General features: G+C 42.8%; 1 protein-coding gene across 4 annotated transcripts in view; it reads left to right on the plus strand.

Moving 5' to 3' along the window:
- Positions 1 to 24750, plus strand: part of wnk4a (WNK lysine deficient protein kinase 4a) — a 42482-nt gene that overhangs the window by 13955 nt on the left and 3777 nt on the right. For 3 of the 4 annotated variants that reach the window (XM_023407733.2, XM_023407732.2, XM_087174391.1), the window contains exons 3-17: positions 4024 to 4196; positions 4434 to 4654; positions 5999 to 6156; positions 8801 to 8889; positions 9728 to 9947; positions 11156 to 11516; positions 12792 to 12937; positions 14049 to 14122; positions 15568 to 15703; positions 16197 to 16313; positions 18082 to 18255; positions 20710 to 20764; positions 21088 to 21219; positions 22524 to 23371; positions 24017 to 24104. In XM_023407733.2, coding sequence (XP_023263501.1) covers positions 4024 to 4196; positions 4434 to 4654; positions 5999 to 6156; positions 8801 to 8889; positions 9728 to 9947; positions 11156 to 11516; positions 12792 to 12937; positions 14049 to 14122; positions 15568 to 15703; positions 16197 to 16313; positions 18082 to 18255; positions 20710 to 20764; positions 21088 to 21219; positions 22524 to 23371; positions 24017 to 24104 — 2992 coding nt within the window. The remainder of the gene's footprint in view (positions 1 to 4023; positions 4197 to 4433; positions 4655 to 5998; positions 6157 to 8800; positions 8890 to 9727; positions 9948 to 11155; positions 11517 to 12791; positions 12938 to 14048; positions 14123 to 15567; positions 15704 to 16196; positions 16314 to 18081; positions 18256 to 20709; positions 20765 to 21087; positions 21220 to 22523; positions 23372 to 24016; positions 24105 to 24750) is intronic. The other variant, XM_023407734.2, reaches the window with a different exon arrangement.

Consider the following 24750-nt stretch of genomic DNA (forward strand, 5'->3'; position numbering starts at 1 on the left):
AAGAGCTGCTTTTGTAGGGCTGCGGCTAAGAACATTAATTTATCCATTATTTTATCAATTAACTGAATAATCATTCAGTTAATATCCCGGAGCCCAGGGATGGCAAGAGACAAACAACAAGACACATTGTTGGTTTAGGTTTTTTTAATGGGCTTTGTTGACAATAAGTGAAATATAGAATAACATCAGCCTTATCATTTGATAGGGATGGGAATTGATAAGATTATATGCCATTATCGATTCTGCTTATTGTTCCAATTCTGTACCAATTCTTTTAACAACTCTTGATCAATTTTCTGCTTAGAAAAAAAGTAGGACTACAGGTTTTTAGCATAAAGGAAACACTTTAATTATCTCTGGGTCTGAAAAACAGTGTAGTAACCCGAAACAGGAGAAAAGGCATGCATGTGACTCAGGTGTGCAGAAGCTCTGCTGTTTTCATTTAGATTTTTCTTAGTCAAAGAAAAAAAAAAATCTGTTATGCCTGCCTGTGTGGCGCTAATGTTGTTAAAACTGAGGATGTTTACCCTCAGTAATGGAAGAGCTGTTCAGTTTGGAAAGCAGTCGGGCTCATGTGCAGAGTGTCGAAAATACATGGCATTCCTGGAATTCAAATGTTTCGCTATTATGCTGCCTTACTTTACATTTTTATGAACTTCCACTGTCGTCATCTTTCTGTGTGAGATGAAGCCATCACAATTTGGACCGTTACTTCCTGTCCCTGAGGACTCATCCTTGTTGCAAGTTTCTTGCAGCGTAGATGCAAGAGTTTGACGTCAGAAGAACATGCGGCATCAATAAAAGGAATTGATGAGCTCGGAGGCATACGAGTCTGATGGTTTGGAACCGGTTCTCGATTCCCATCCCTTGTTGCTGAGTAATATTCTGTCCGTTGACTAATCCATCAATCACCAGCTCTATACGTAATATCATTTTCAGTTCAGATCCAAGTGTTCAAGACATAAATCTGAAAAAACTGCAGTGGAAATGCTGCTTCTAACCCTTAACACACATCCCTACAGGCTATATGTATTATGACTGAATCCATTTTCTCACTTGCCCTTCTTTTCTCTCTGTAGTTAGTCAAGATTCCTACAGATGCCACAGCCCGTCCACACACTGAGTGGATGTTCCCAATTCCTGGTCACACTTCTGGTATCTATTTGAGTGTAACATCAGCGCAGTGCAAACTGTTCATTCCCGTATTAAGCCACAACGTACAGCACCTGGTTTGGGGTAAATGTTGGCTGACACGTCGTGTCCATGTACTGGTTGTCATAATAGGGGCGCTGACAGGGACTTCTTAATACCAGTGGCCCCTCTACCATCAACACTGCTTATGTAACTCCACTTACATGGCAACAAGCCCAAGTATTTCCGACCCTGGCTATAGCAGACCCCCCAACTCAACGCACACACCTCCCAGTGGCTAAGAATAAATGATCCAGCTGGAAGAGAATACATTAAAAGAGCCAAGGCTGATTCACACACCTCTGAATCTGAACTGTTTTTCTGGATATACCCACTTGTCTTTTCAAAACACAGATGGTTTGTTTTTGTGGCTCCCCCCTGCATAGCTTTCTCCAGTCTTATGCAATGTTTTTTGGCCTCATTCGTTAAAAAAAAAAAGGCAGGCAGGCAGCAAGAGAGAGGTGGAGGCAGGGCAGATAGATGCAGTCAAATGTCCCATGGAAAAGTTGGATAAAAACCTTTCTCAGCTGTCAACAGCCGAGTCCTTCTGGAGGAAATGCCAGAGGCCCCTTTCTAAAGATAGATATCATTTCGGCTAATTGAAGCAGTATATTGAAGCAGAGTATAAATGTAATAATGAAAGGAATAATCATGTGTATTTGTCTTTTCTCTGGTTAATTGGTGGCTCTTATGATTGTGTGAACAGTCTCAGTCAAGATTAAGTATTACTGTATGGCTGCTTTTCATTTCTGCTGTTAGTCAGAGCTTAAATGTGTATGTGTCTACAGGGAGGAGGCGTTGTTATGTTACCCTGAAATTAAGCACCACTGCAGTCAGATCACATGTTAACACAGCCCGTACTTGTTGCCTTTTTTGTTTCCATCTGAACTTAATTTTCCACTTTACACTTTTTGACATCTTAAATGAATAATTCCTGAGTTTGCTGTTTTTGAACTGAGGACAGGTTTCGATGAGTCACATGAAATAACATCTCCAGTTTGTCCAACGCAGCTCATATATCATGAACGGTGTCGTTCAGATAGGCTGCAGCAGGATTTTTTTTTTTTTTTTTTTTGCTTCTTCCAAGAACGCCTGCATTTAGCATTTTGACATTTCGCAATCATGCCATCATCCAGCATGCCAAGCGGTAGTAAATCCTGTGGTTTTGGAAGTGGCAGGTTTCTCCCAAGAGGCCCAGCCACGTGCCACAGCTAATGTGTGTTAACATTGAGTTTGTGCTGCAGCAGCCATCATACAGTATCTACGCGCAAGCGACTGTCCACAGGAGACAAAGCTCGCTCCGCAGGGCTCTGATGTTATCGCACTTAGATACATAAATAACCAGATGTACATCAACCCATAAACCCACTGACTCACTCACCCAGGCTCACACACACACACACACACACACACACACACACACACACACTGTTACATTCACACTATGTTTTGTGTCATATTGCGCCTGTTTCCTTTTTTTTTTTTTCAGTGATCTATGGTGGCTGTAAACCTCAGCGTCCACGACTGTAATTTGGGCCATAAAGTTCAATTGCGTCTGTCTAGCACAACTTAGATTCAAGCTGAAGAAGATGCATGTGTATTTGTATGATGTAATAGCCTCATGCAATAGTCATGACTCTTACTCTTAACTCGAGATGTTTTTTCTTTCTCGCATTTCTGACAGAGGTCTAACACATGAGGAATAAGCTGCAGCTTGTGTTCACATCATGGACTGATGACTATCGTCCTGAAAGCGAACCACTGGGTTAGAAGTCACCTCTTTGTCTTGCTTTTGAGCTCGGGGGGGGGGGTAATATCTGACAGGTGACTGACGCAGGTAAAAGGGGCCTTTTTCGTTGTGCAACTTCAGGTAGCGCAGGTCCTCAGACAGTCTGCCTCCTGTGTTGATGCGGCAGCACTAACAGCAGCAGCACCTCCTCACTTACTGGGGGGAAAAAGCAGAGAGGAAGGAGAAGGGGTAGCGGTCAAGCTGATTGTAAGCATAAACATATGCAGAGCTTTTTTCCCAGAAATCTGCTTCAATGCAGGATTCATGGGCCCGAAGTCTCCCAGGAGTTTTCCACCAACCACCCACCACAGACCGAGTTACTCCGGCAGCAGTAAAATTGAGCCATTCATCCTAAAGGAAGCACAAAAATGTCTTTGTTCATCCAGCGTGATTGCAGTGTTTGGTTCAGTTTTACGTGGATTTTTTTGGACCCCTCCTCCTTAAATCTGTAAAGTCAGAGCTCCCCTTATTGGAAAATGAATGTGATTATGTAACCGGAGGGTCGCCCAGATGGATGAACCTGTGGTTTCCAGTCCAGCAGCAAGCTCATTAGCTAAAGTAACAGTGATTTATCAAATTGGTCCTGTGTATTTGTAGCTATGTTTATTGCTAACAGGCTTACGTAACCGCACATATCCATGACACGACCGGAGCACGTGCGCGTTAAACCTTTATAGCTCATGCATTTGGAATATGTTGTGGAGCTTTTGATTCTGTCACATGATAACATTATATTGCCTCATTTTTTTATCTGAGCCAGCAGACAGCGGGAGCGCTTACATGTGCTCTGTTCTCCAGGTTACTATTGGATTATCGCGGTGGCATGTTTGCGTGTGTAAATGTCATATTCTGGTTTGGCTAGCCGAAGCACATGATCAGAAAGCCTGATGCTATGTAACAGAATCACGTTTACAGGAAGTTGAATAAACAGGTGTCCCATGCTTCATGTAAATGTCATTTTTCTTGAATATGCTCAAATCCAGTACAAGGATTTAAAGCGGGAACTTAAGAGTCCATGTAAACGTGTTGTTTCCTCCCTGCAGACCCGTAAGCTGACCAAGGCAGAGCGACAACGTTTCAGCGAGGAGGTGGAGATGCTGAAGGGCCTTCAGCACCCGAATATCGTCCGCTTCCATGACTCCTGGAAGTCGACGGTGAAAGGCCACAAGTGCATCATCCTGGTGACTGAGCTCATGACGTCAGGCACGCTCAAAACGTGAGTCTATGAATGCTGTGGGTGTCACATTTCTCAAATGGCAGATATCCTCTTTCTAAGAGAAACTAGCCTTCAATGTTCTAGGAGCAAATTCAGGAAACTAGCTTGCTTTAAAACTTCCTCTGGGCTGTCATAATAAGAGGTGAATTATTCTGTGACACTAAAAAGCTTCCTCCTCTTGCTGTATTTTTGCTATGTTTAGACTGGGGTGTTTAGTCTTATCATCCTTTGTTTTAGGTACTTGAAGAGGTTCAAGGAGATGAAGCTGAAGCTGCTGCAGCGCTGGAGCCGTCAGATCCTCAAAGGGCTTCACTTTCTGCACACGCGCACCCCTCCTATCATCCACAGGGACCTCAAGTGTGACAACATCTTCATCACCGGCCCCACCGGCTCTGTCAAGATAGGAGATCTGGGGCTGGCCACTCTCAAAAGTGCCTCTTTTGCTAAAAGTGTAATTGGTAAGTGTAAATTTGGTCTGTGTGTGAGTGTTTACCCTGCGCAGATAATTTAAACAGATACCACTTTCACTGATATTTGACAGAAATAGTGTCTAGGACAAAAATGTGCTTAAATCCAACAGTTTACATCTTATCTAAAACTTCACTGGAACTGGGCCAAAACACGCAAAATGCCAGTAGTCATCACCAGAAATGTTGAGGCTTTGCAATGAAATGAAGCCTTTGTTTTGGGGTTTTTTTAAAGGCTTCTTCTTTTGCTTGAGAACCTCCCAGATTCTCCTGCTTGTATCTCTCTTCTTTCCAAAGCAGCTATGAATGCCTCTGTTTAAATCCCTGCCTGAATTTTTAAATACAACATCAATTACTCAAGTGGCTTTTAATTTTAGTGGGAACTTGCCCTTCCCACCAGATACATGCAGGGAGTGGCAGCCATCTGAGGCAATATAAAGACTTGTTGATACTTGATTCTTGTTGAAAGTGATACTTGATTCAATCAATTTGCCAGTTTTTTTTTAAATTTCCATTTTACTAGAAACAATGCATTATGTGTTTAGTAAGATAAAAGCAGCAATTGACTTTCAAACATAAACTGAGTTGGTTGCTTACTTCAGAAACCACTTGGAGAAAACATGGACAACAACGTTCTTTTCTTTATTCTGCTTTGTGGCAGTTCACATAAACACTTTACCAGAAAGTATGTTGATTTATTTATAATGTTATAATTGATGCTCTTTTGGTTTTGTGTATGTGTTAGCAGATGATACCTCCTTGTTATGTAGCTATGAAAAGTGTCCCTCTTAGTGACAAGACGCTGCAGTTCACTATTGTGGAACGTTTTAGTGTCTTTCAGCTCATTGTTTTGGTTTCGCTCCCCTTAGCTTTACTGTTTAGTTTCATCCATTAGGAAGTCAAACACCGCTCCAAATGAATGCTAATGTTGCTCTGTTTCTGCTCGCAATATCAACTTTATAAGGTGATAATATGCGACTGAAGTGTTTATAGCTCTTTGTGCCATTCCCAAGTGGTAAAAAATCAATTAATGCAGATGTAAGGTTTAGTTTTATACTCTGCTGTCTGTGTCTGGATTATTTTCATGACAGGATGCTATTCTTTCTTTTTTTAAAAGATTCGAGTCTGATCTTTCAGTACATATATTACATTATGTTCATATTGCTGTAACATTCCATATTGCAAAAGGGGAAAGTTATTCATCGTGCTAGCATGGGTGGAACAGTTAACTTAATGTGTTAGTTCAATAAAGATTTATTTGAACTGAGTGTAAATTGGTCATTCTTCAGTCACTGAGTAGTAATAATTTCACCTCTGCGCTCTGAACCCTGACAGGAACACCAGAGTTCATGGCCCCAGAGATGTACGAGGAGAAGTACGACGAAGCGGTGGACGTCTACGCCTTTGGAATGTGCATCCTGGAGATGGCCACCTCTGAGTACCCGTACTCCGAGTGCCAAAACGCCGCCCAGATCTACCGCAAAGTCACCAGTGTGAGTAAAAGGAGGAGGGACCAGCTCGTTTTTTTTTTTTAACCTGTATTTAATGTAATTGTCCACATGTGTCGGCTTTCTTCCTAGAATTAGAGAGAGAGAGGAAGCAGGATTTCTTGTGTATATGTCTGGATATCCTGCTTCCTTGGAAATAAGTGGAGCCCACGTGGAACGAAAGCCTCGTTTTGTCTATTAAAGGCTCAGAATTGCCCATTACAAGCTGAGTGAAGAACCATACCACGATCTGACCGGCTTTACTATTTTCAGCCCACAATCATGACGCAGGATGGTATATAATTTTGACTAACTGATTGCCAGTTCAAAGATGTTGTCTACCTGGTTCTGACTATCATTGTATTCACTAGAATATTCCCCTCTCCGTGAAATGATGTCTGAATTGAAAACTGAAGTGACATATCAGAGCTGGCATTCTGCAGCATTCCTGTCTAAACTCTTTGTTAAGCCTTGCAGAAAAAAAAAAATTTTTTTAAGAAACAACAGATGTGTTAGGAAATGAAATCCTTCTCTCGCATGGTAAGATAACTGTCTAAAGATGAAGAGGGCTTGAATCCCAGCCCAGAAAAGCCCTTGCAGAACATAAACTGATGTTGGATTCCGGCCATATCAGAACATTTATACAGAAAAACGGGGGGGGGGGGGGGGGGGGGGTCCAGAAGCACATTAGTGAGTTTTAAGAGCGTAGCATTACAGCAGTGGCTTTAGGCTGCCGTATTTCAGGCTGCTCCCGGTGTGCCAAGTACAGTGATGATGCCATGGTGGGCAAGAGCAGGCGACAGTGGAATTATATGTTTTGGAAATTGTGTCTCACTCTCTGCTCCACAAAGACAGCAGTTTCTTTCCTGCGTGTCACATATGCAAAGCAAACACAATCTGACGGAGGCTGGAAAGTGAGAAGGCGACAGTGCCAACAAGTCAGAGAGGGTCTGGCTCCTCCACAAACAACACGATATAATAATGTTCCATGTGCAGAGAAGCCGTACAAAAAAAAAAAAAAAAAGATTCAATAAAAGCCATATTAGCTGTGCTTTTCACAATTTGTTTGTTTTACGTTTATGTGCAGTGCGGACAAACATGTGTCAGTTTATTACTGTGGCAGTTACATTAACTACCAGCCTATAAACCTTATGTAACTTTTCACTCATATGACTGACATGTGGAAGAACATAAACACTTGTTGTCAGGTTCTTGGAAAACTGACTGCAGACTTTTCATTCTTTGTTCATAATGTTAATTTCAAATCAAATAAATAAATGCTTTTTCTTACAGTGGAGTGCATAAGCCTGAGAAAACCAGCAAATATACATATATTTTTTGCCATTTTGCTTTAAAAATGACAATATCATTGCGAACCCCACTGTGCACATGGACGTTATCATGTCAAGCTGTTGCCACAAAGTTAGAAGCACATTATTCTCTATTATCACATTAACATTTCCCCCTAATTCCCCCTACATGTGTTGGAGCGTCCTCACACTTTTGGCCGTAGAGTGATTTTCCCTGAGTGGAATGGAAACCTACGTTAAAGAAAACCACATTTTGCTTATATGCCATAACCATGCTCCCTTCTTATATTTTTGCAAGATAATTGTTTTGTGATTCACCAAACAAAATCAATAAGGTACTGGCATATTTCTCAAGATCTTATCAAGACCTCTGTCACCACAGGAAAGGTGCAGAGCAACAAATTAGATTTGGACTGAAGGGAAACTGATTTATTCTGAAGGTGCCTGTTAGGACACTGAAGCAAAGCTCGTACAAAGAATCCTCTGTAGCTCTGCTTTAGATCCTCTAAATCACATTCACCTGTAAGGAACCATGATTACATTAAGGCAAATTTTTTGGGTCACATGTGGTTATTCAGTAAGGTATAGGGTGAATATTATGTAACGCAACAGTTATGCAGTAAAGCCAATAACAAAAGTCAAACGCACTCAAAACAAACTGTGTGTTTCTGTACTTTCTTACAGCTCTGTCCTTTGTCTCAATTAAACAAGAGCCATAAATATCTTGAGAAAATGAATCGTGGTCATAACAAAAAAAAAAAAAAACTAAACAGAAAGACAGCAGTTATTGTGTGACAGTCCAGTCTTTTAAACACGATGATATTTGGTTATTTGGGTGTTTTGAGCGAACATCAGCTTGGGTTGCTTGGGCCAAACATCATTCTGACCTTGGCTCTCTGCTTTCTTATCAGTGTTTTTACAGGGATGGGACCTCTGCTGCAACCTATGTTCATTCTCATGATAACATTTAGAGAAAACTCCCTCATTTCATACAAGCGCCTGAATCTTCTCTGTAAGGAGGACGGAGAGCGTTGTGGGTTTTTTCCATTTTCTTGAACTGTGGGTATTGTTTTCCCTCTGGTGTTGACATGACTGCAGAGCGGAATGTCATGCTGGCTCGTGGCAGATGTCGCAAAGCAGTACGTTAACATGCAGTGCAGGTCGGGAGTGGCCGTTCCCGATTGGTTCCTCTCACGGGAGAACTGTAGGATAAGTGTGCAAGGATAGAGATCATTGTTGCTGATCACTTCCTCTGCTTGAAGCGCCTCTGGTACTTGACACAGCATGATGCCCCTGCAGATGAAGTGAAACTGAGCTGTCTCTTCTGGTTGTTCTCACAGGGAATGAAACCCGACAGCTTCTACAAAGTCAAAGTCCCAGAACTGAAGGAGATCATAGAGGGCTGCATTCGTATGAACAAAGATGAAAGGTACAAGTGAAAACATTACAATGGGATCAACAATAATAAAATTACAAACTGCATAAATAATGTATATTTTAATGTCCATGACGTGCACTGTTTCCCTGTTTTTTGTTTCGTGCAGTAAACCAACAGGAGCTATATCTAGTTTCTTGCTTCTAACTTATCAAACAGTGCAGATAAACAATTTTTGTTCAGCACAAAAATCAAACATATAAGGTCAATTTTCAATTTTTTCCTTGCAGAAAATTCTCTTGATCAGCTTCTACAAAGAGCTGGAACAGGAAACGTTATAAGTACTACAAGTCTTACAACTCAAGTGTTTTTCAGTTTAAAAGTTATTGAAATACTCTTTACCTCTCATTTGTAGTTGTTCATAACACAACGTCAGGAAAAAGCTCCTAGTTAGAGAAACAAGGATTCTCACGGAGTGTAAACACAGACCGATTCAGGCTTTAGGTTTCTGAAAGTTTAGGCTTTCAAAAACTTTGGAAGCTCTTATTTTCAAAAACCTCTCACAGTAAAAAGCCAGACATGTCTTTATATGTTATTCTGATAAATTTCTCTCAGGTTGTATTTACTTTATTATGGATTTTTTTGTAAGTAATGTACATGTAAGTAAGAGAAACATTGTCATTGCAGCCTGGTAGAAAGCATACGTTGCCATTCTCTTTGTATGTTGAACATATAAAGCTTCTTGTTCTCATCATAATTGTATTTTGTATTTTATTTTGTGAAGCTGAATTGTGTAGACAGTTATTAAACATTTTCAAAAGTTCCGGAAACCTGTGAACCTGTCTTTTTAGTATCTTAACAGTAAACGACTGACTTCCTTCCTCTCCCGTAGGTACACCATTCAGGACCTCCTGGATCACCCCTTCTTCCAGGAGAACAACGGCGTGCACGTGGAGCTGGCCGAGGAGGACGACACGGTGAAGTCGGGCCTGAAGCTGTGGCTGCGCATGGACGACACCAAGAAGCTGCACGGGAAGTACAAGGACAACAACGCCATCGAGTTCCTCTTTGAGCTCTACAAAGACGTGCCCGAGGAGGTGGCTCAGGAGATGGTGAGCCGACGCATGGGCCCTCGTGGTCGTGAGGTCGACCTTTACTGCTTTGATGGCCCAGTTTGTGGCAGCCATTAGTGAGGAAATTGAATAATTTATTCCAGATCAACAGATCTTGTGTTCTCTGCATCCTGGTATTGATTTATGATGATAGCTTTTTATAGGTGTTCAGGAGGAAGGTAGAGTTTATATATGGGATTATCCCCTAAATGAATCACCGATTTCCTCCTCACAAAATAATTTTTCTTCTTCTTGATGCTGTAAAGAAACGGCAATGTAACTAATTATATTCCTTTTGTAGCCGTAATATTCAGATTAAAAGAGGTGTACAGTTTCAGGGTGTTAATAAAGCCGTGGATATTGTAGATATTAGCGTCAGAGATAATTTTATACGCTAAGCTGACATCGTATCACAGTCTGACATTATCAGTGATATCAAAATTTGTCTTCTCGTTATCTGTCTTTTGACATTTGACCCTGAGACAGTGAAAGAAGCCTCACTAATGCACCCCAGCATTGCTGTTGCTTCTTTAACGGTTCTGTTATGACAGCAGAGACGCTGAAATGTGCTGCCGCCCATCAGGAAAAAGCCTTTCGCTGCATGTGTCAAGGGCACGGCTCAACATTTAATCATCAGTGGTTGGAAATGTGAGAGTGTGTCTCAGGAAGCAGCCGGGGTCACGTCTTTAATAATATAATGACTCTCTTGCTTGTTACGAAACAGGCCCTTATGTCCTCAAGAACCCCCCCCCACCCCTCCTCTGCAGAGGTCACTTTTAATGAAAATGCAAGCCACAATTCCTTACTTGTTTACCTCTTTGTGGTAGTTTTCATCAAGATCAAATTTGGTATCAGCAGGGGACATCTGGTCCATGCAATCTGCTGTAATCTGACTAAGTGTTGAGAGGAAAGTTCAGACTGAGTGTCCCATTCTGCTGGACTAGGGCGTCACAAGAGGTTGTGCAAGACGCCCAACCCCATAGAAGAAATGTGGCCCATGTGTGTTGGTTTTACAGAACAAATGCTGTCAGCACAAAAGCTTTTGTCACATCAAAACACTGACTCTTGATGTCACAGCTCACGCCGTCAGGTCATTAAGTGCAACAGACCTGTGTAAATTGTCTACATACTGCGGCAGCACATCGTGGACCGTGACTTATACACTCGTTCGTGTTGTGCCCTGACCATTTTTGTGTGTTGTTATGCAGGTTGTGCTCGGCTTCGTGTGCGAGGTGGACTTCAAGCTCGTGGCCAAGGCCATACGGGACAGGGTGACAGCCATCAAGCGGCAGAGAGAGAAGCTGAGGCGGCAGGCAGAGGAGTGGAGGAAGAAGCAGGAGCAGGAAGCCATAGATGAAGAACCCGAGCCTCAGCTCCCATCGCTTAAAGTCAGCGACGTCGTAGCAGCAGAGTCCCCCACCCCGGCCCTGACACCTCCGGCCCCCATCTTGTCCCCCGTCACGAGCTCAGCGGACTCTGGTGTCAGCTCCAGCTACCCCGCAGAACCAGAGGAGCCCGAGGCAGACCAGCACTTCCACATCCGCCACAACAGCCTGTCCTCTGCTAACTGTGAGCTGCCTCATGTTACATCCCATACCATGAAAATGTCAGAGGCTGTCTCCATGTGTTCAGTTCAAGATCAATAATTTCAACCTTTCAGGCTCATGAAACACTTTCGAAACCAGTTGGATCATGATAGTGTCATCAGTCATAGTGTCAACTCAATTTTTAAACACACCTGCCAACAGTGCTTTAATTCAAAAGGCTTTGCGTTATCACGAGTCCCTAAATTTCTAGTGTGGTGACTTTTAATAACTAGTGAATGAATGTTGTTAAAATAAAAAAAGAGCTTAACATTAATAAATAGCTTTGCTTTTGGATTGTTATTATGATTATACTGTGAAACATTTTAACAAATTTGTACAATAAACTAGATTTGAAATGGTGAAGAATATTAAATAATATAACATATGAATATAATATTAGTAATAAGACATTATTTACATAGCACTTTTCAATACAATAGTAACAAAGTGCGTCACGAGTCAAATATAAAACATCCAAACAAATATATTACAAATATGATGTAATTGGATTATTATTACTGATGCATTCACATGCAAGTAGCATTTTAAGGTGGAAATTGGTCAGGTCCTGCCAGACAAATGTAGTGGAGTAAGCTCATATATTTTCCTCTGAAATCTAGTGGTGAAGAAATAGAAAGAAGCATAAAATTGAAATAGTATATAAGTATAAAAATGTTATATTCCAGCACTGCTTGAAACCAATTTTCTACTATATTTTCCTTCACGTTTCAGTCATATGTGTATCAAATGAGCAAATGAGTCTGTAAGTGTTAAAGCTTTTGACCTCTCTTCCTCCGCTCAGGAAGTAGTCATAGACTCTGGAGACAAATGTTTTTCACAGCTTTAACAGTACAATAGTACAGCACAGAAAGCTGTTGAGATCTCAGAGCACATGAGAGGCACACAGTGAAATGTGATACCGTGGATAACTCAATTATTCAGTCCCTGTAAGTCTTATTTCATGCTGTTTGTGTGTGTATGCTGTAGCTATTGAATATTTCTCTGTTAACACAACAGCCCGGATATTCTTTTTGGAAAATCGGTCTGACCTAGTTTCAATATGTCCGACATCTCCAGAACAGTGTGAATCCACAGTGAAGTGTCACAGTGTCATTGTCATTATTTATGTGTTTGTGTGTGTGTGTGGTATGTGTCAGTTTGGGGTCATTAGTTGTGTGTGTTTTCTGTGTGTACGGTCAGTCCATCAGGCCACACAGTTGGTCACATGTTAATGGTTTATGTCCTTTTGTTGAAACAGCTGACTGTGAGACGGACGGCTATCAGAGCTCCTCTGGGCTGCACGATCCGCTGGAGGCCGGCAGCTTCAACACGACCCCTCCCACCACGCACGCTGACCCCCCGACTGTTAACGGCCTCCCCATCCCGGCCCTCCGCTTCCCCTCGGTGAGTGGCCTCAATAAAGAGCTTGTTATCAAAGAGGGGAGCTCGGGGTGGCGGAGGTGGAGAGGATGACTTTCAGGAGTTAACAAGACTTCCTCTATCAACAACACTCAGTCCACTATATGGCAGACACAGAGTTACGTAAACAGTATATAGCTGTGAAGGAACGCTTCACAATAAGGTGCATAAAACCCTTGGGAGGGAGTGAGAAAAAAATCATACCAAAGGAATCAAGAAATAACAGAATCAAGAGCTACTTTTTAGCTACTTGATGAGAAATTTCATCATCAAAATGGAAGATTTGCTTATTGATTGGCTGTAAAATACACATAACTTTATGTGCCCGCTTTAATATTTCAGTTTTTCCTTCAAAACAATAAAATACGGTCTATCTAATCTGTTCTTTAGTGCTCACTGACAATGCTAACATGCTGATGTTTTACAGGTATAATGTTTACCATGTTCACCATCTTAGTGTAAAATTTGGGCATGCTGAGATCTGCTGATTAGCACCAAACACAAAACACAGCTGAGGCTGATGGGAATGGGAATTAGTTAGGCAAGTATTCAGTCATAAACCAAAGTACTGGGCAAATAAATTTTGACCCGAATAAGCCGCAATGTGAAAATTCAGTTCATCAGGAGGAGGATGTGAATGTCTGAGCCAATCATGGCACGAATCCATTCAATAGTTATTGCGACCTGTCACTCAGAACCATAAAAGTCAACCTCATTGTGGCACTAGAGGATCAGTGAAATCAGTTGGCTTCATCCTCTGGGAACTATGAAAATCTGAACAAAATTTAATGTCAGTCCATCCAACAGTTTACAGGAATACAACAGGAATAATCAAAATCAAATATCTCAATCTGGACCAACCAACTTTGCCATCTCTAGAGCCATACCGTTAACCTGACTTCCTCTATCAGTACCTGTTGATTTTTATTAAAGCAAACTGCCAAACTGAGGAATTTGGTGATTCGAGATATATGAAATACTTAAATGCTAAAAATTCAATATTTGTAAATGTTTCCTGGATACTACAAAAGTAAAATAAGTGAATGAAAGTCTTTATTCATGTTTCCCTTACCACATTTTACACTTCTATTCATAGAGTATTGCAGTATCCAACAACATAGAACATGGCAACTCTGGGCCCCCGAGTGGCTTCAGCTCCCCTGTGGACAGGTAAAGCTCTTCAGCCTCCCTTTCTCTTCACTCTGTGTTTTTCTTTTCTTGCCATCCAAGGAACAATGGAGTTCAATAGTTCCCTCTTTATTCAAGCCGCAGACCTGAAAATCAATGTGAATGTAGTAGAAATGTCTGCTCCTCCCCCGTGTAACTCCTCCTCCTCCACATCTGTGGGGCTGTGACAACAAGCTCGAGGCAATCGCCAGGCTCCTCTGTGTTTTTATTGCTGTGAGGCAGAATGGACCCTCGCGGGTGTCTGTGTGACAGGGCCTCAGATGTTGTGGAGGCCCTGTTTTCCATGTTGGTGGGATATGAGGAAGAGAGGGGCTTTATTCTCGGCGTGAGAGCTGATAATGGACGTGTTGATCGTGTTAGTGTGTGTGTGTGTGTCTGTGTGTTGAGGGGTTTTCATCTGGGCTCTGGGCTATAACTAATGATTGTTTTCATAATTGATTAGTTATTTATTATTCTATGGCCCCAAACACAAAGATATTCAGTTTACAATTATGTAAAATGAATAAAAGCATCAAATCCTGACTAAAATAATAAATCCATTGTCAAAACTCTCGTCAATTAATTTAAAATTTTATTTGTGTGATTCTACAGTAACTTTTTATGTAGTTTGTCCTCAATGACTAACGCTTAATCTGCGTTGTCAGTGGCAGATTGAAATAAATGTCAACTCTAGTTGAGCGTCATGTTTCGTAACAGCGTGGGCACGCACTTGTTAGGACCCAAAACATTATCCCAGTTGCCAAATTCTCCCTCTGAGAAAAGCCCTGGAATACCGATGAGCAGAATAAAAAAAACACAAGAATCATTTGCAATATCAACACAAATAGTTGACCTTACTTTTTTTTTTTTTTAATTTCCATGTACTCAGTGTTTAAAGGTGAAGACAGGCTTTGCTTTGACCTAACGTTACCCGTGAGGTGGAGGTTTTTAAATAGAGATTGGGTGGACGCTGCCAACCAGTAGGCCTGTAAATGTTTGCAGCCAGTGCTTGGGGAGGTGGACGGAGGGGAGTCTGTGACCACAGCAATCCAAAAAGACCCAGGAGACGCAATTAGCTGAACCAAAGCTTTTTATAAATAAAAATAAAATAAAAAAACTGAATGTTCTCCATTTCTCTGAAACCTAAAACTCGTTCATTGTATAAATACAACAGGTCACATGGGCGCGTTGCTTCCTCTGGATGAACTCCATCTTTCTATAGACTCTGAACAGGCCTGCATTGTTTAACTTTAGTGCTTATGCCACTGTATCACATCAAGCCTCTATTTGACACTTCAGAGTGCTGTTTATTATTATGCGTGATGCCAAGATAATCAGCCATGATAGATGGTCAATTCCTTTTACACTCATGTTGTAGATGATTAACTGAAGAATGTTTCAGTGGCGTCTTTTCTAACCAGTGGCATGTGTAATTTATTTCTGTGCAGCTACGCCTCCGATGTGACGTCGGGCTTGAGTGATGGCTATGAGGGCCTATCGGAGAAGAGTGAGAAAACGGCCGCAAGGAGAACTGCTGCGAAGCTGTTCAGGAGGAGGGCGCGCTCAAGGCTGCGCATCACAGGGGTACTATAACTCAAAGAGTGTTGTTTATTTACAACCGCACATTCATTTAATACACATCATAAATGAATCAATCAATCACATAGATTAAATGATTGAATTAGGGGAGGCATTTTATTCAAGAGAGAGCGGTGAGGCTCCACCCTGATTATGTAACAATATCAGTGGCCATGTTGTTCTTCCTCCCAGCAGCCGCGGTGCATTTCTCCTCGGATCAGGACACTGCTGTCTTTTAATGAGCGTGTTTGCACTGCAGGCACAGACAAACAGATCACGCTCAACCACATGTGCATGCAGCGGTGCAAAGAGTGCATAGTACAATACACACATAAACACAACTGCATGTTACAGTACACTCACACACATGCTCACACGACAGCGTGTTTGCTTTGTTGTTTGTTACATTGTCCCCCCCCCCGTGTTTAACTGTGCTGCTCAGTGTTTCACAGAGTAAACAGATACTTGTCAATAACATTGATCCTGTGTCTTTCTGCAGCTCTCTGATAAAGTGGACCGGGTTGTGGAGTGTCAGCTGCAGACACACAATGACAAGATGGTGACCTTCAAGTTTGACCTGGACGGAGATAACCCTGAAGACATCGCTGCTGTCATGGTGAGTCATTAGTAGTGCTTAATCACCGGACAAGCGATGATCAACAGATGTCATGTTCAGAGGGTCAATGATAAAGCACTTCCATCGGGTTAAAAGGAGGAGAAGGATTCATTGTTGTCAAATTTGGCTTTGGACCAAGTAAAGACTGATTAGATTCTGGTGATGATTTAGATCTGAGGCACTACACTCTAATCTATGATCTAAGAAATCGATTCCATTTCAAATTAATATAATAGAAATACTCTTTCTTTGGGTGCAATGGAAAATGGTTGTTGAGACGGCAGAAGTCTGAACTCTTTGTGCATTCTCAATTAAAAATGAACCTATGTAACCTTCGCTAGACAGCAGGCATGCTGGTCACAAGTGACAGTATCTACCAAAGGATTGCTGACACGATATGGTCATACCTTAACAATGGAAATAAATATGTCTCACTGTCAGCTGATAAGTCTCGCAGCTTCCTGTATCTCAGCCCAGTGTACACATGATTTATCCTGCCTCTAGTTAACAACCTTTTGTTTGTTGATGTGAACTCTGGCTGATATTCTATCTGACTTACTGAGAAGTGAGTGACGCAGGTGAGCAGCCCCATCCCCCTGTTATTGTCTGTAAGCTTCATTAGAGGCGAGAGCGTAGAGAGGTGTGTAGTGTACATACAACATGCCTGTGCGTTGAAGGTGAGATGAGGCAGCGTGTTCCAGTAGCACTTTTGTTTTTGTTGTTGCACTGAACGTACCGTTTCCCCCGACTCTTAAAACACAGTGCGCTTTTGTTTACCGAGTCTTGGCACAGCGGGGGTGCTTGGCATCACAACAGCCCCCGTGGTTCTCTGTACAGGGTTTTTAAATGAGGTGAATTATGCCATGCTGACAGGAAACGGTCACCGCGCCCCAACCCACAATTCACAGCAACATTCAGGACTGCATGAATATGCAAAACTCAAAGCCTCCTCTAATATACTGCTGTATTGTGGATTTATATGTGATGATTTATGTATTTTTTCCCAATGAATAAGTATTAGCTGAGGGGAGGTGGGTGCGTGTTTGAGTGGGTATATTTCTCAGACTTCGAAACTCGTATTCTCCTTTTGCAGTGGTGGAAAAATACATTTACTCAATCACTGTGCCTGAGTACAATTTTAAAGTACTTTTACTTTCCACTACTTCACTAGATTGTGGCACACAATCTACTTTTTTTGTATTGCACTCTCCTTTACAGCTATTGTTATTATTAACTTTGTAATGAACTTCTAACATATGAAAGTAGGTAAAATTCTCAAGCAGCTAAGATAGTAAAAGGCTCCTTACACGTTAGCATTAATATATAATAGCATAAGAATAGTATAGTAATATATCAACACTCACTAGGGCCATTTTTCTGCATGAGTACGTTTAATTTTACTTTTGACACTTTAAGTACATTTTGCTGATAAAGCCTGTGTACTTTTACTCAGATTTTACATTTAGAATTGCAGTTACTTGGGGTGTCCCAATTTCCGAGTGGTTAGGGCATAACCTGAGCAGCAGGTCCCTTGGCACGACTCCCAGCAGGCCGGACGCTTTACTGCGTGTCTCTCCCTCGCTCTCTCTCCTATATTTCCTGTCTCTATCCACTTTCCCTATCAAATAAACTCATAAAAACTGCCCAAAAAATAACATGTAAAATTGCAATTACTTTTGAGTGACTATCTACAGATTGCGGTATTGCTGCTTTTACTCGAGTAATGTATCTGAACGCTTCCTCTGCCGCTGTCCTTTGTGTCGTGTAGGTGCACAACGAGTTCATCCTGCCATCAGAGAAGGAGGGCTTCATCCACCGCATGGGCGACATCATCAAACGGGCCGAGGTTTTGATGGCCAAAGAGCAGCCGGTCCACAACAACCTGCACCGACTCACCCAGCCCGCTTTCCACAGCGGGGTCAACTCATTGTCTTCCTCACAGGTCAGCGGCGCCGCAGCACACGCTCCTTTCCAGTAATCCACATCGCAGCATTGTTAGCTGAGAACAAAGCGGTAACGGTGACCGAGAGTGTCTTTTACTGTCTGATCGTCATAAATTACATCAGCTATAGCGTGTCTAGCTGTGCTTACCTAAGGCAGACCCATAAATCTAGTGCAAATGGAAAGCTGTAGAGCAGAGCTTCCTACACTGGAGATTGAAAAAATAAAAAAACGGAGTTGAGTGCTTTCCTCGCTGTCCACAGTCCCTCCTGAGGCTCGGCCTTAAAGATAGAAGGTTAAGTGTCCTTAAAGCCGCCTGAGGTAGTGCTTTCATTTAGAACATAATGTTACTAAAAGCACTAATGTCATAAAACCCTGTTATTTGTGGAAACATACCCCATTCCTCTTTTTTTTTTTTTCTCATTTATTTGTTCCCACAACCACGGATCCTTTCCAGTTCCTCCACCATAATGAACTTTCCAGCATATCTGCCCACAGTGAACGGGTAAAATAATTTATGTTTGGATTTATTAAGCCTTTCTGAATCAAGATTCTGTGAAGCTGTAAAATGAAGACTTCCAAGAAAAAAGAGGAGCAGTGCCTTCCTGTACATGATATGACCTAATGCCTAATCAGATACTGTTTGTCCACTGAAGTAAAAAAAAAGTCTATGTTCTGCCACAGGGTGGAACATGTTCTGCCAGAACATGTTCTGCCAGAACATGTTCCAGCCTGTGGAACACGGAGAACAAATCTGCATGTGCCCTCTAGTGAAAATAATCTAAGATATTTGTTAAATGATGGAGAAAAGAACAATGTGCTGTTTCACGTGGGAGACAAATAAGAGCGGCAAACCTCTACCTTCAACTATCTACCTTATTCACTACGTTTCCGACCCCCTGGCTACACAATTACACTGAACCACATTGGACAAATCTCTCCTGGCTTCGCTCCAGCACTTGATTAAAAACACTGCTTGGACCACATCCCCCCCCAAAAAAATTAATTGTGGCTGTTTTCCCCGGGACTGTCCTGCCAAAAAAAACAGACCGAGGCAGTTAAGTCAGGAAGAAACCCACAAGTCCAGAGACTCATCGATCTATCTCTGTTCTGGCCGTGGTAGCTCTGAGGTAGGCTGCTATTCTGAGAGCTTTGGGAAGAGGCACAGTGTATAAACGGTGGTTGTGACCCTGGAAAGCAATACTTGTCACAGCGCAGTTTTGATCTAAATGCAAATGTCAGTGTGCTCAAAATAATAACGGTAACATGCTGGTGTTCAGCAGGTAGAATGTTTACTGTTTTAACCAACATTTGCTTATTAGTATTCCAAATTATTTAGTCTATATTGGAGGAATAAAAATCATAAGGATACATCATCTGGGAGCCATAGATGTCTGTATAAGATTTTGTGCCGATCCATCCTGTGGATGTGGAGATATTTCCCAGGATAAGTGAACACTTTAGCCTGCTGGTGTCGCTAGAGGAGAAGTAAGAGGATCACCTCAGCTGTTAGGAGTTATCCTCTGAGAACAGTGAATGTCTGAGCAAAAATTTCACTACAATCCGTCCAATAGCATTTGAGATATTTCAATCCGGACCAACGTGGTGGGACCGACCAACCGAGCTGCTAGCATGGCTAAAAAAAGAATCAGCCAAGACAAATTGTGTTTACTTGCCTCTCAGCTTGTGCCGATGGAGCTGGATGAGAGTGGCCAGTCATCCCGATAAGACTTTCCAACAGTTGTATTAAGTGGTTAATAACAGCATTTATTTGGAAACAGCTCTTCACAATTTAACAATAAAATCTTTACAGCCGTCTTAACACTACCAGAGAAAAGAAATCCACTTAATACATGTTGTACTACGCTGACAAGTGATATACACCATCGTATGTGCTGTACACTTGAGGCCCGGTGTCCGGGTCACCTACATCATCTGACGTCTGAAACATCCCGCGCTTTAGTGGCTTGCTTAAAGGGGCATTACGTGGATTTCACATGTCAGAGTCACAGGATGAGGATTTACTACACAGCCTGTGAAAACTGTTGCATAATATCTTGTGTGGTTTCGGAGAAGCATCATCAAGGATGAAAAAATTACCCAACAGACACCACATGGGCATTTTAGCTTGGGCTTGGGAGTCGACAAATTTGAAGCAGAAAGCTTTTTTTTGGAGCGAATACTGGGAGACTAAAAATGATCATGACTCTGCCTTTTTTTTTTTTTTTTTACATCTGTCTGTGGTTCAATCCCCTGCTCCTCCGGTCCATGTGTTGCAGTTTGAGTGGCCTCTCAGACCAGAAAACTGTTCTATAAATGCAGTCCATTTAAATACTAAAGTAATGCTACATTAACATGAACTGCTGATCGGTGCATAAAAGAACATTTCAACATTTTTTATCAATAATGAATAGAGGTGGAGACTGACGGATTTATCAACTGTGCTCTTTTACAGCCGAATCTGCACAGTCACACCCTGCCCCGAACACACTCGTCTTCTTCTCTGCCTGGTAAGCCTCACGTCTGCTCTGATTAACTTATTTCACTCGTTAGGGGGAAACAGGATAATCTAAAGCTCCAGAAGATTAAAAATGATATGAATCTAAAAGTGTATGAATGTCTTTTCCCTCTGTGCTTTTTCTTTTAATAATGTTATTAACGTCTGAAATTCATCAAGTAACATTAAGTGTGTGCGAGCTGCATAAAGACTTGTCTGTCGCACAGCATGTCTGATTAAGTTGCATTTGTGCGTTGCATCTTTTTGCTGTGCATGATAATTGTGTGTGTGTGTGGTCACGGGCATCTATTCATGCATGTGTGTGTCTTGTCTCAGACTTCAGTGTGGCTAACCCGAGCGTAGGGGTACGTGGCTCACCCCCATGCCCAAATGGAGACGTCTTCAGTGCAGACATTACTTCATCTGGGCGACCTCTAATACGCTCACAGTCTTTCCACAACGCCCCAGGTAAATAGCCCTCCGCCCCTCCCTCTGGTCCCTATGTGAAGAGGCCTAGCATTGTTTACTCTTTCAGCACACTGAAAAATTGTTACAGTCCTCTGGCAAAGAATAAGTCAAAGCACAGCTCAGCTACCTCATAAACCACCCCTCCCCTCCTCAGGGCCCGGTTTTGGTATTGTTCTGACATTCGCATGGCGCCATCCGCCATCCCCACACCTCAAAGCCTTCGTCTGTCTCTGCCTTGCAGCAGGGCCTCTTGGGTAATTACCTCACCTGAAGGGCGCTTTCTGGCTTTTAGGGAACTGTGAATGCTGTCACTGTAAACCATCAGCTTTTCTCTAGAGCTGCGATAGTCGGCAACATCTGTTTGCCAGCACAAACTCCTACAGAATTTCCAAGAAAACCTCCTCCCCCGTCAAAGTCTCCGTCCCCACAGGGGGGGGGGGGGCAGCGGCATTTGAAGTAAATTAAAGAACACATATTCTCCATACGCCCCCAGTTTCAGCCTGAGCGACCATCTGAACATCCTCATCCCCACATGTCCTGTGTCCCCTCTCTGCTGGATGTCCACTGCATGATCGCTGCTTTTCGCAATGCCTCTTGGCCACCCACCACCCTTATAGAGTGTTGCCTAACCTATGTTTCCGTCAGCTTGGAAAAAGTAGAGGCTGGTTTGCATCATCAGCAACAGGAGGTGTGGTTTATAACTGTGGAGCCATTGTTGAGGTAAATGTCAAATCAATGGATGGAGCTGGGATATTGGCATCCTAAATTATTCCCCAAGGAGTGATGTCGAAATCCCGACTGCTTTAATCTCACAATCAGGCTTGAAAACTTGTGTACACACACGTGTGTTCCATTTAGACTCCTTCTAAAGCGCCATGAGTAAAAGCCTCGCTCGCTCTATTGATGCCGAATACCTCAGAGCCATGTTAAGCCTGGTGTTCAAGTGCTGCGGCTTACAAATGCAATTATAGCCGGATACTGCTTTAAACAAAATGTCTTTGTTCACCATGGAAACCCATTATTTGAAAGGACGGGAAAGATTTATGCTCCATGTGACGAGTGTCTTGGCAGGGGGTTGAAGGAAAGGGGAGAGAGGAGGAATGAGTGATCTAACTTGTCTCTCTGTGTCAACTCAATATTCCACTCCAACCCTGCAGTTGGGGGGGGGGGGGGGGGGCAGCTGTGAAATTACACTTCTCAGGTTTTGATGGACAAATTGGAGGATATTAGGAAACATTTTACTTTTAGTAGTTTCTTTTTCCACAGTTTATACCCAAGTTGATCCATATGTGTTTGTCTTCCAGGTTCTCCTCTTCACTATCAGCACCACCCTGCATCCCTCCTGCCCCACCACCAGCACTATAACCTACCATACATGGGCCACACTCACTTCCCGTTCCCATACCCAGGCTCTCCAGGTTCCCCCAAGCCAGCAGGAATCCACCCTCCCCTCACACGTGTCGCCAGTAACCCCACCTTCCCTTCTGTTTCCTCCCCTGCCCCAGGGTCCCCTAGTGCTCAGAATGAGACCCCAAGCCCCGGCAGCAACGAGAGCATCACCCTGTCCCCACCTGCCCCTCAGCATCCCAACATGTGGCCCCCCCACTCACAGCCCCTATTTTCCTTGGCTAATGTCATCTCCATGGCCATGAGCATGGCCCAGTCTTTCATCCCTCCTGCGAGCATGTCCTCCCAGGGGATGCCCTCCTTTCCAGGCTATCACCCCCAGCTACCCACTCACATGGCCCCACAGTCAGGTTACCCCTCCGTCTACCCACACCAGTACCAAACCCAGTCGGTAGAAGTCCCTTACCCCACGGTGGGCATCCCAGCACAGAACAACGTCTACCACAGCCCTGAGAATACGCCTCAAATGGATGGATCCGGTTTTCCTCAGAGCAGTCATCCAAGCTGGTTGCACCATGTCTCCCCGCCATCCTTGCCTTCCACCCCTCCACTGGCTCCTCAGGAGCCCCCACAACAGGTTGGACTGTCCATTCCCCCGTGCCTCACCCAGGAGGACAGTCTCCACAGTTATGTGGCCCCATACTCAGCACAGGTTCCAGCCCAAACTAAACCCAAACAACAAGTCTCCAGTTCCAGCTCCTCATCAGATCTTTCCCCATCACCCCCAGAGAGCCCCGAAAGCACTGTGAGTCATTTTCCTTAATCTCAGGGAGTATAGCTGTTAAGGTTTTTAAAGCCATGTTGTGTCTATGCAAATTAGTGCTAAAGTGATTAGCCAATTAATCAACAGAAAATGAATCAACAATTGTGATTACTGACTAATTATTTACCTCACTTTTTAAGTAACAATGCCAATCAACATTCACTGGTTCCAGCTTCACAGATGTGAAGCTCATGCTCCTTTTCTCTCACAAAACATGACATTTGAAAACACCGACTTGGGATCTGAGAGACTGTGTTAACATTTTCACAATTTTTCACAACAGACGGTTTATAGACTCACTTACAGACAATTAATAGATTAATTGAAAAAATTTAAGAAGCACTTATCCAACGTTTTCTGTTACATTTAAACTCTGGGTATCTGCAGATGCTGATCACCGTTCAATACGAGTTCTATGTTTTAGCCACATTTAAAATCAGAGTACTGCACTGTGTCAAACTCATTGGGATCATTTTATGTAAGATAGAATTAGGCCAGGAAAGTTTTATGGCCTGCCATGAGTGATAGCTGCAACGCAGAATTTTAAGATATTGACGAAGAAACATCTGGGTCAATACCCAATCTGCTGCAGCACTAATGCTAATGATATTCATTCTTCCTGTCTAGTTATCATCCTTCAGCACTCAATTGCACCCGGCTATACCTGAGATGAATGCCAGTACCCCAAAACCCAAAGCCTCGTCCACTCAATCTGGTAAGAAACTCTGTGCATGTTGTCATGTCCCTAAAACAGTTTCTCCTCCGTCTCTGGATCATAAACCCCTGATGTGAAGCGTGTTACTAGCCAGGAGCTGGGAGAGCTGGGAAATTACATACTGTATGTTTATTTTTTCACCCCAAAACAAACCCACATACACGCTTGTGCATTCACTCAAAAGCACCCATAGCCAAAAGTTACAAGTCTTGCTCCTCTGCTTTATTTTATGATATATTAGGTCTAAATACAGCCTGATGTCCCAGTTACAGACAATTTGCCTTTTGAGTTGTTTTCAGCCGCCGCTTTTTTCTCTCCATCGTATCCTTGGTGACATTGTCATCTGTTGGCGGTGCCTCAGGAGGCGTTGCATAACCGTCTGGATGTAATGTTCCATTGAAAACGAACACAAACGTAGGTGTGATTGCGGCCCTCCCCCCCGACACTGACCAATCAGTGAGCGGCCTTGCTCATTACAGGCCTCTCCTCCCAAATCCCACACCTGTCAGTATTTATACCCTCCTCAAGAGCCCACATTTAACAGAGTCCCTCTGTTTCAGCGGGCACAGACCCAGACGCTTTCTGTGTTTACTGTAAGAAGGACACTTAGTGGGCAAACTGAGGCACTGCAGGATTTTAAACCCTG

The sequence above is a fragment of the Seriola lalandi genome, unplaced genomic scaffold (genome assembly GCF_002814215.2).
Source record: "Seriola lalandi dorsalis isolate HSWRI2012SDOR001 ecotype SW California unplaced genomic scaffold, Sedor1 jcf7180002054346, whole genome shotgun sequence".
NCBI lineage: Eukaryota > Metazoa > Chordata > Actinopteri > Carangiformes > Carangidae > Seriola > Seriola lalandi.